The sequence below is a fragment of the Chironomus tepperi genome, unplaced genomic scaffold (genome assembly GCF_022539635.2).
Source record: "Chironomus tepperi strain 1889 unplaced genomic scaffold, CSIRO-AGI_Ctep_v1 contig_441, whole genome shotgun sequence".
NCBI classification, from domain to species: Eukaryota; Metazoa; Arthropoda; class Insecta; order Diptera; family Chironomidae; genus Chironomus; species Chironomus tepperi.
The window spans coordinates 636161-647374 of record NW_027226563.1 but is presented as its reverse complement, the minus strand read 5'-3'; the positions used below and the strand labels follow the sequence as shown (position 1 = coordinate 647374).

General features: G+C 29.9%; 3 protein-coding genes and 1 long non-coding RNA gene across 6 annotated transcripts; 3 read left to right on the top strand and 1 right to left on the bottom strand.

The window, feature by feature from the left end:
• The first annotated feature begins 77 nt into the window (after positions 1–77).
• Snx27 (sorting nexin 27) lies at positions 78–5382 on the top strand. Its single transcript, XM_070649954.1, has 3 exons — positions 78–391; positions 923–1046; positions 2817–5382. Exons 1-3 carry the CDS (start codon positions 208–210, stop codon positions 4075–4077), a joined length of 1569 nt encoding a protein of 522 aa, XP_070506055.1. The 5' UTR covers positions 78–207; the 3' UTR covers positions 4078–5382.
• Positions 5383–6204: 822 nt separating this feature from the next.
• LOC139097891 (uncharacterized) lies at positions 6205–7807 on the top strand. The gene is made up of 3 exons (XR_011545113.1): positions 6205–6985; positions 7074–7187; positions 7246–7807. It is a non-coding gene; the product is annotated as an uncharacterized lncRNA (long non-coding RNA).
• Positions 7211–10140, bottom strand: LOC139097890 (uncharacterized). 3 transcript variants are annotated; one of them, XM_070649847.1, is made up of 3 exons: positions 10036–10135; positions 7945–8360; positions 7211–7692 (listed from the first exon to the last, which is right to left on the bottom strand). In XM_070649847.1, the coding sequence occupies exons 2-3, from the start codon at positions 8347–8349 to the stop codon at positions 7489–7491; spliced, it is 609 nt and encodes a 202-aa protein (XP_070505948.1). In that variant the 5' UTR covers positions 8350–8360; positions 10036–10135; the 3' UTR covers positions 7211–7488. The 3 variants fall into 3 exon arrangements, with proteins under 3 accessions (XP_070505948.1, XP_070505949.1, XP_070505947.1); XM_070649848.1 differs by lacking the exon at positions 10036–10135 and adding an exon at positions 8512–8633; XM_070649846.1 differs by lacking the exon at positions 7211–7692 and adding an exon at positions 8512–9979 and having other exon boundaries at positions 8239–8360; positions 10036–10140.
• Positions 10141–10377: 237 nt separating this feature from the next.
• Positions 10378–11199, top strand: MagR (Iron-sulfur cluster assembly 1 homolog MagR). The gene is made up of 3 exons (XM_070649815.1): positions 10378–10515; positions 10579–10632; positions 10694–11199. The coding sequence occupies exons 1-3, from the start codon at positions 10435–10437 to the stop codon at positions 10946–10948; spliced, it is 390 nt and encodes a 129-aa protein (XP_070505916.1). The 5' UTR covers positions 10378–10434; the 3' UTR covers positions 10949–11199.
• The last annotated feature ends 15 nt before the right edge of the window (positions 11200–11214 follow it).

The window sequence follows — 11214 nt, the reverse complement described above, 5'->3', positions numbered from 1 at the left end:
TTTACAAAAAATTTCTCAGAGTGTAAGAAAGTAATGTAACGGTTTTTAAAAATTTAAATTACAGAGGTTGTCGATTTAGTAGGTTGCTGAGAAAAATTGCTCGAAGAAGTTGTTGGGATAAAAAAAGGTGAATTATAGTAGGAAAAACTAAATGAAAACATGAAATAATGTTTTCTTAATAGTGACTAAGTGAGAAACAATAGAAGAATGGCAAATTTAATCCAAAATAACTCGAAATTAATTGAACAGCAAAAAAATCAAATTTCACAAACAGAAGAGATTACTCCAAATCAAAAACCTCAGAATGAGGATGTAAATCGCAATCCTAAAACAGTGCGAATTATTAAAGACTCATCAGGCTTCGGATTTAATGTACGAGGTCAAATTTCCGGTAAGTTTTCCAGACGAAATTTTTATTAAGCAAAAATGTCCTTCAAGTCTTTAAATTTTTTTTTATCAATTCAACTTTAATAACACATACATAATCCCCGATGGACTGATAAGACTTTAATACTGTTGATGTTCATACTTATGTTGCCACTAGCAATGTTAATCCGTTTAACTACGAATGTCTTTAAAATATCCTAGAAATTTCCTTTTTACACTGATTATTCACTGAATGTATGAAAAACTGCTAATGAGTCAAGTCTACCTTATAAAATTAATACATTACTGTCAGTTTCTTTACGCTCAAGTTAAAACATTAAATTCAAATGTTTTGAAAATCTAATACACAATTGTAAGAAAGAAGAGACTATTAAATCATTCACAAGGCTAATTATATTAATATTAGCAAAAAAGAATTATTTAATTCAATAAATTATGACGTATTCTTCCATATTATATATTATATATTCTATAAAAACCTCACAATCTAATTATTGTTATTATTGTTTTATCTTTTTTTGGTATTTTAAAATAGCTGGTGGACAACTAAAGTCAATAAATGGAGAGCTTTATGCTCCACTTCAACATGTTTCTGCTATTCTTGAGAACGGTGCCGCGGAACGAGCAGGAATTAGGAAAGGTGATAGAATACTTGAAGTGTGAGTTGAACTTATTTAAATATTCAAACACTTGTCACAGACTGTTGCGAAACGAAAGAGAAAAAAAAGTTACTACACAAGAAAGATTTTTGCTCATCTACTTAGTGATTCACTTGTCTTGAAACTTTGACATTAAAAATAATTGAACAGAAATGAAAAAGGAAAAAAATCTTTACAGTCAAAAAAATCAATACACATTTTGTATATTTTTTCTCGATTTATTTTCTTCTCCTTCATGAAATAATCATACAATATGTGAAACTTAAAAGGATGATCTATTCATTAAACGACTGTTTATTTAGGCATAGTAATTAAATCGATACTTCTCTCTTTATCATTATAAACACCGCCTCTTTATTATTAAAGTGAATCCGTTTAATATGTTGTGCATTATTTTTTAAAGATATGACATACTTTCACTTTTAACTCGTTCACTTCTTGTGCTGCATTTAGCACACAATTGCATTACACACTGAGAAAATGTTGTTTTCCTTATGTAATTATCTCATGGATTCATCGTGTATTATTTTTTTACTCCATAAGTCATTATGATATCGGTGACATTTTAATGAAGATTAACGATGAAGTATCCAAAAATAGATGACTAGACAGCTTTATTCTCTTAACATTATGAAAAATTGTATGGCATTAGGAATTCACCAACCAATCTGTGAATCAATTCCATACAAAAATTTCATCTATAAAAAAACATGAAAATGTCACACGCCTTACACAGTGCAAATACTTGACATGAATACGTAAAAACTTAAAGACAATGAGGAAAAACTTTCAATATTCTTTAAAGATTATATCAAAGATTTACATATATGATCCAAGTGCCAACTATTTCTTATTTGAAAGGAATTGATAATTTAATGTCCATGGGATTCCATCCCTCAAATTCTTCCAAAAAAAAATGTTAAATTATTGAACGTGATTCTTATTTGATTTTATTCACAAGTTAAGTGAGTAATTCAATTGAGTGTAATTTCATAGCACACTTATTTATTACAATAATGGAAGGCATAATGCTGTCGTCAATGATAATAGCAGGCATGAATTTTGCTTCTCAAAGAGATAAAATTTAATTCTGGGGCTTTCCGGCTTAACATTCAATATGCGGATGAGAATTATCTTGCTGTAAATTCTAGAAATTTTTTATCATGATAAACTTGTCACATTGTTGACAAGTTTTTAGCATACTTAAATATTTCTACCCATTTCTGAGGTTCTTTATCATTATGACAGCTTTTTATCCAACTTTCCATAAATAGCTTAGTTACTTATATATATTAAAATGATAATTGTACAATGAACTGCATTTCCATTATGATATCTGAATGAAAACCAAAAAGTTTTTGCATATTGTTCTTTAAAAAGTAATTTTACAGCCGGAAATGTTTTAGCAGTGTCTCTAAATATGAAAAGATTTTCTTTAGAAAAAGATAAGTAGAATGACAATGGAGATACATTTTTTCTTCTGTTCTTTATTAGAAACTCATTGTAAGATTAATGCCAGTGGTATCGTCAAAATGTAGCAAATTTATCGGAACGGTATTTAAAATACTTAGTCATAGAGGACAGTTTCTCCACCACTGATTTAGGCATATTAAGTAATTATCAGAAAAATCACATAATTTTAGGCAAGAGATGTGATAATTAAGGCAATTTGTGAAAACTTTTGTTCTGCAGTAATAACTAATGATTTCGTTTCGCATAGTTAACTCAAGTCATTAAAAAGTTATTGTCAATAACATTGAATTCTTTCAGAAATGGAGTAAATGTGGAAGGAGCGACTCACAAGCAAGTCGTAGATCTGATAAAATCGGGTGGTGATTGTTTGACATTAACAGTAATATCAGTGACACCGCAAGAAGCAGATCGTTTAGAACCATCAGAAGATTCTGGTTATTCGTATATAGACTATTCGGAAAAACGTTCATTACCAATAAGCATTCCTGACTATAATATAGTGACGAGAAATGGTGAGAAGTATGTGGTTTATTCAATTCACATGGCTGGTCGGCAATTGTGTTCGCGACGATATCGTGAATTTTCGAATCTTCATGCAACGCTGAAGAAGGAATTTGTTGGATTTAATTTTCCAAAATTACCTGGAAAATGGCCATTTCAGCTGAGCGAGCAGCAATTGGATTCGCGTCGTCGAGGTCTCGAACAGTACCTTGAGAAAGTATGTGCTGTACGCGTAATAGCTGAGAGTGAAGCAGTACAAGAATTTTTAACTGACTCAGAGGATGATTTATCGGCGAGTGTCGATATAAAAATAATGTTACCCGACCATGAGATAGTTACTGTATCTGTACGTAAAGCGGCAAATGCTCAACAAGTGTGGGATCATTTAGTTCAGAAAGCTAATTTCACGTCCTATACACAACAGTATTTCTATTTATTTGAAATTGTCGAATATTCATTTGAGAGAAAATTACAACCCCACGAAATACCCCATCAATTATATGTGAATAATTATAGTACTAGCAGTTCAACATGTTTATGCGTTCGGCGATGGCTTTTCTCCATAAAACGTGAGCTTGAATTGCCATTGGGTGAGCAGGCATCAAAATTTATATTCTTTCAAACAATAGACGATGTAAATCGTGGCAATATTCGAGCTGATTTAAGATTATATGAATTAAAAGCGTTACAGGAAGGAAAGCAATCCGAATATTTATCATTAGCACGAACTCTGCCTGGTTATGGTGATATTGTATTTCCTCATTGTGCATGTGATAGTCGAAAAGAAGGACATGTTGTAGCTGCAATCGGCATCAATAGTTTTAGACTTCACGCATGTCGTGAAGATGGTACACGTGAGTCACAAACTGTTGATCTTCAATGGGACACAATAATACGTTATGAAAGCGATGAGGAGTCAATGTGCTTTTGCTTTCAATACAGTCGATCAAATCAAAAGCCTCCACGTTGGGTTAAAGTATTTACACCATACCATGCATTCATGGCTGATTGTTTTGATAGAATAATGGAGGAGCGTAAGTGGGACGATAATGAATAACAAAATTAAACTTGAGAAATTGGACGATTAAAAAAAACTGATGATGATCTTAATTAATTACGTGAACCTAAGGAAAATTTTGTCTGGTTTTGTTCATTCATGACATGATATTAATTATCAATAATATCTGTAAAACTTATACAGCAATTTGAAATTTGACGAAATTTTTCAAAGGAATTCTTTCTGGCAATGAGAAACAAAAAAAAATGTACTAAAAAAATCTCGAAAAACAATATTTTAAATCATATTTCAATTTATTGTTTAGGTAATTACATGTTTATTAATTTTACATGTTTTTTGGCGCGCTTCTTTTATTGTTGGCCATACTCTTATATTTTTAATGCAAAACAACAAAAAAAAAGTAATAACAAATTTATAATTCCATAAAAAATTATGCTTTTCATATTCGTATTGTGATTTTTTTTTAAAAAAGTGACTATGTATATTATTAAATTTAAAATTATTTTTATTATTATTACCTTTATTAGAAGTTTAATGCAAAAAAAGTGTTGTGTAAGAAATGAATATTTTAATTAACTAATTAATAGTTAATTTTTAAACAATCAAAAAAATAATGAAAATGTGCTTCATTTTCACTCTTATTTCTGTTTTTCATAGAACAAAAAGTCAGAGCTCGATGTCGACTCAGATAATATAGAGTCAAGTCGACTTTTCCATACAAAATCCGAGTCAATTTCGAGCTCTGCAAAAAAACTACTTTGTGAATCATGCAGAAACTTCTATGTGTCTTTTTAAGAAAACATTTTCATCTACATTGTGGTATCTGCTGAGATTTGTTAATTGGCTATGTCAATACCCATGTTACCAAAATGCTCCATATGTATTACATTGATATTCCTTAGGAGCGTTAATGTGTTAATGGTAACGATTACTTTGGGATTTACACAGCTTTATAACATTAGCATTGTTCTCAAAACTATCAAATGCTAGTTTTGTCAACCCATATAAATGTCTAAATTATGCGCAATTGAAAGGTATTCACTAGAGCTCGAAGTCAACTCGAATTTTATATAGAGTCGAATCGGCTTCAGAGCTCTGGTTTTCATGTATGACATTAAATTCTCACCCTAGCATGCAAAGATCATACAATCAAAAGCATATTAAAGTATGAGCACCACTCACGAGCATGCTCATCTAGTATATTTAAGGTATGCATGCTCTTTGTCTATTAGGGTGGCATTAATCATTAATAAATCTCAGCCTATTATCACGAATTTTTTACATTACTTTCGTCATTGTAAACATAAAAATTCAAAAAAATAAAAATGTTTTTACATCACACAATTGATGAAGCTAAGCATGAAATAAATTATGTATAAGACACATATCTCTTTGAGTAATCTACACTATATGAATCTGAGCACCATAATTATTATTATTATTTTGTTTTTCTTTCATAAAAGAAATGAAGTTTAATAAGTTCTAAGTAGCATGCACTCTCTATAATCAGGGATTGATTTATTGATCAACTCATATACTGAATATTTATTTTTCTCAATTTCATACAGAATTTATGTGAAACTGTCATCAAGATACATGATGAATGAAAAATATGTGAACAGAAATTAAAATTCAGTTGGACATAAAAATGTCGGCAATTCAGTGAGATTAGTCATTTTTATGTCAATACTGAATCTTTAACTGCAATATGCTTAACATCAATCCCTTGAAATTCTATTCTTTAATTATGCTTGAACGTAACGCTTATGCACTTTAATTTACCTAAAGAGAATAAAAATGATTAAATAAATGAAGAAATCTTTTTAAATGGACTATATTTAAAAGAAGTAAGAATATTATAGAGTAGTTTTCTCTATCACTGAAAGTAAAAAATTTAACAAAAAAAAAAACCATTTATTCTGCATTTTAGAAATGAAATAAATTCTATTATAATTATATTAAAGAATGAATATGAAGAAATGAAATAAAATTCTATTGAAGAAATTTAAAAAGTAGCATCAAATCGATTCTGTTGTGGGTGTTTGGAATGTCACTTTTCTGAGAATGATGTAAAAATAGTTTCAAGTCTGAATCATCAAGTTAAGAAAATTTATTGATTTTTAAAAACTATCAAAGTGAACTGGTTTTTATAAAGTAGGCTGTACATGTTAAAAGACGTGTAGAAGCTCCTTAAAATAAGGTCTTCAATTCTGAATTTATAGATTGTAAAATAATTCATAGAAGGAAGCTGTTGACAAAGACAATACTGCATTTGGTATTGGAAATTGGCAAGCGGAAGCCATTGATATGACCATTTTCAGGCAACATCTGAGGAAGGTCATGGATCACAATTTGGAGTTGGATCGGTCAAACTTTAAAAAAGCGTGAAGCAGATGTTGCGAGACAGGCATTTTTTGTAACGTAAAAGGCAAATAGAGCGTTGGCAGAAAGAAAATCACTTGACGAACTACTGTAGAGAATGATGTTATTAACGCCCTGCAATTCACAGTGGGACATTACTGTGTGAGCAACGATGCAAAAGTGCTGGGAGTTAGAAACTGGTAGAAGTTATCTGAAGACAGATTGAGCTTTGAAAGCAATGGACCCTCGTACGCCTTCATCAAGGAAGTAAAATTCACAGTGGATTAATAGAAATCATGAATCAGAATTGATCTGTACGACCAGAGAAGTTAAAATTAGGTAAATTTATTCTTTATGCTCATCATTTTCTGTTTATTCAACAACCCAATATGATGTTTCTTGTTTTGTGTGGTATTGCAAGTACCGTTGCCTAGGCAACCAAATTGTCAGGCCATAAATAAACAAGAAAATGAAGGAAAAGATTTCATACTACAAACTTAAGTTAGTTAACCAAATATTTCTGTTTTCGAATATTTGGACATCTCTCATTTGGGTCATTTCTTCATACTATTTGCTTTACTATCAGGTAAAAATTGAGTAAACTGTCCTTAAGGGCTTTTGAGCATGAGAAAACATTGTCTGCCTACACATTCACCATGTTATTGTCATTTTAGTCTGAAAAGTATCCAAATATAAATTTTACGCTGGCTGGCTTCTGTATTTTCGTGTCAACATTTATTGAAGTCGTACGGATTTATACTGGATATTCTGGAAATATTAACAGCGATGTGAGTAGCTAAAGATTTATAAATTTTAGTATAAAAATTGATTTAAATTTTATTCTAGATTCTTGATTTAGCTGGATTTTTGATATTATCCGTTGTCATTCAACTTCCGATTCACATATATTTAGCAATATCATTATATGAAGCTTTTTATAAAATTCAATTATTAACTCAAATAGCTCAACTATTTTTGATACTTTTTCAATCGGTTCTAAATTTTATAATTATTCGAAAGTCATTGCACGAAAAGAACCTGCAATTTCAGATGACAAATAATATAAATAAATAAATTAAGTTAATTAAATTAAACTTTGCTTCTATCGTCAAATCCATTTTGCTTTAAAAATGTATCCACTTTGTCAATATGCTTTCTCATTTTAGGCATTAAAATGTTTAAATGCTTAATATTATCCTCAAAATGTTCATCAACGCCAAGCAGTGTTTTCCTATTCGGTATCCATCTATTTAACATAGAAAATGTCTGTTGCAGCAAGAATCCATGATAAGGCTGAAAAATTTAAGCAATTTAAATAATCTTTTAAAAAATAACGGTTCAAAAATATTTGAAAAATGACAATTTTAAAACATTAAAAGTCGAAAAATCAAGAACCGTACAAATTATATTATAGGCTTCAAAACATTTGCAATGTTTTATAACTTTTGTACCTTGCAACTCAAATATGTACATAAATTTCATGTCTTATCTGTTTAAAATTCAAAGTTCAATAAAATACTGAATCATCAGCATCCAATGACTCACCTTTAAAACTTCATTATAAGCACGAACAATCATAGGCTGCAAACTATCGGATTTTTGAGCGATAATGTCAGGATCAGTCATGACATAATAAAAAAATCTTTCTATCAACTCTAAGGCACGTTTAAGCCACAATAGCCATGCTCGATATTTAAGTTCTGGTGCTGTTAAAATCATGTCTTCAATGTATTCCCAATTTTTTACGTCCTTTTGATACAAATCATACAATTGACTTGTATTTCCTCTCATGTCCATAACAATTGGTGTAAACAATTTACCAAATTTTTCTAATACAGAAACAATTTCGTTTGAGGCATCAATGAATTCGGATGTCTTAATTTTTCCATTTTCTTCAATGTGTTCGGGAAAGCCCTTTAATTCAGCTAATTCAAGTTGAGTAGCAAACATCTTTAACAGCACTGCAATATAGGAATAATATTTTTATATATTTAAAAATTATTAAAATGTCAGGTCTTATTTTTTCAAGCCAGGTTTAATCACTAATTCTTTTTATCGATAAATGAATATACAGAATAAGAAGAGACAAACAATACTAGACGATTCACTAACCAGCTGTTTTGATGATGTCATACTGTCATGTTTATTATTTTGTGTTGACATGTTTTCTTAAAGTCACTCCATTGCCGTTCATGGCAAATATTGTAACATTTTCGAGTATTGTATCATTTGGTAGCTGGAATTGATTAATTTTGTCATTTCTGAGATCCCAAAATTTTCTTAAAATTGAGTTTTTGTTCTCCGACTCACGAATTTCAACGAGAACGAGTAATGAATTTTTGGAATCGACTGTTCTCTCAGCCTCATCAAAATTAATTTCATCTTCGTTCGCATTCTGCGAAAACCATTTATGATTCATTAACGTAATTAAGCAATTTGGTTCAAAAAATGTTAAATCATTGTTTTTTTGTTCATGATATTTTTCCATGTAAATTCCGTTTTTCTTAATTTTAGTTATTCTATTGCTTAAAACATTTTCATCCTTTATCATTTGCTGACAATTGGAAATGTTTCTTTTTGGCATGATTTCAGTAAAGTATTGGCATAAAAAAAATCGATGGACATAATCGATATCAGTTCCCATTAATCCACTATTTGTATGTCCTAAATCGAAAATGTGACCCATTTCATGAATGAGTGAGCCTAGAAATGTTGCAAAGCATCCCCCATAAGTTCGTCTATAATTGCTGTCATCAAGCAATTTTGCAACATTAATAATTTTCTTGTTTTGGAATGCTTCAATGACTTCATCTAAGTCATTTGGTAATGCATAAAAGCTGCCATTTCCTAATAGAGCTAAAAATCCTGTTGATAACGATGGACTTGCTTGAGTCTTATTCTTAATATTTACGTAATTATAATATTCATCAGGGTCTAATCCTAAAAATCTTGTACAGCTCATAAAGCCTACAAATTTTCTTCTCTTTAAAGCTTCATCACCAAATTTATCAATCAGTTCCGCAGCTATTTTGTCATATAACTCAAACTGATCCATAGTTCTTACATCCTCAACATCCAAATCACTATTAAATATTTCACACTTTTCTAGTGAGAATGACCATTCTTCCTTTTCAGACTCAATTATTTTAGTGCTAAATACGCATTGTGACAGTTCCATCATCAAATCGATTTTTTTAGCCGCAATGTCTGCATAATTTTCCGCATTATCATCGCACTGAAATTTTCCGTCGTGATTTTTCGGAACAATATAAAGTGGTTTTACATCATAGATAACTGGGTCAATACTCTTATGCAGTAAACTTACATCCACTTCACTTTGACAGTATTTTATCTTTAAAGTGCTGGTTGTATCTTCAGTAAGTCTCAATAAAATCTTGAAATTTCCATTAAATATTGATTGTTTTACAATATCCGAACTATTGTATGAATATTCAATAACTTGATGGTCGCATGGATCTTTTATAGTTCCAATAATCAATATAATTTTTCGTGAGAAGCAGGTGTTCTCATTAATATGCTTAATTTCTATAGAGTGATTTTCACAAGTCATTTTACATACCTAAAATGATCATTTTTGATAAGAATTTAGTTTTTTAATATACTTCAACTACTTACCTTTAATTACAAACACCAAATAAGATAGATATCATTGACTCTGCCTTAGTTTTTCAATGATTTCTTTTCTTCCAATTTCTCTACACAGAAATAAAACAAGTTCACTGCCCCTATGAAATTTAATTGATTTTTATTACATTATTGGAAGCTATTTAAAACTTTGATTGTACGTCCCTATGTTCTTAATGCATTAAATTGATGTTTCGCATGCTCTTCAATCCTTTATATTATCCATTATGTTCTACCTGATAAGCACAACATTAAAAATTAACGACAATAAAACATTTGAATTAGGGACATTCAGCCAAATAAAAATCTAAGCATGCTAATTTTATGTTTACATTTTTTAATGGTAAAAACAGAATAAAAGGAAAATTATTAAATAATTAAATTTTAAGTATGTCTACTAAAGTTATCGCCACAGCAACAGTTCGAGCTGTTAAGAGAAAGTTAATGCCAATGCGTGCAGCTATTACTTTGGTATGTTATTTAAGTTTAATAGTGAATTTCGAGATAATACGAAATAAATAATTTTATTTTTAGACACCATCAGCTGTAAAGAGAGTTAGGGAATTATTAGATGGAAAGAATGAGTTTGTAAGTTAATTAAACTATAGACAATTTCAAAACATTATCAAATAAATATAATACATTTTAGATTGGACTGAAGATAGGCGTACGACAGAGAGGATGTAATGGACTATCGTATACCCTTGATTATGCCTCAACTAAGGATAAAATGGACGAAGAAGTTCGACAGGATGGCGTAACGATAATTATAGACAAAAAGGCACAATTAAGTCTATTAGGAACTGAAATGGATTTCGTAGAGACTAAATTAGCTTCAGAATTTGTTTTCAATAATCCAAATATTAAAGGAACTTGTGGATGTGGAGAAAGCTTTAACATATAAATAATAATCAACAAACAGCTTATGTCGAATGATGATAATTAAGCATGAATCTATATAAAGATTAGTGAATGGAAATTTCTAGATGTACAAATCATAGTTATCAAGAATTCTTTAGGTCTTAATTTTTTTTTTGCTGATAATTTTAATTTATTTTGTTAATCAAAAAAATGATAATTATAGAATGAATCAAAGCGCTGATCAGATGATACCTATATACATATATTTAAATATATTTGATTGCTGAAAATTAACCGACTTTTGAATTT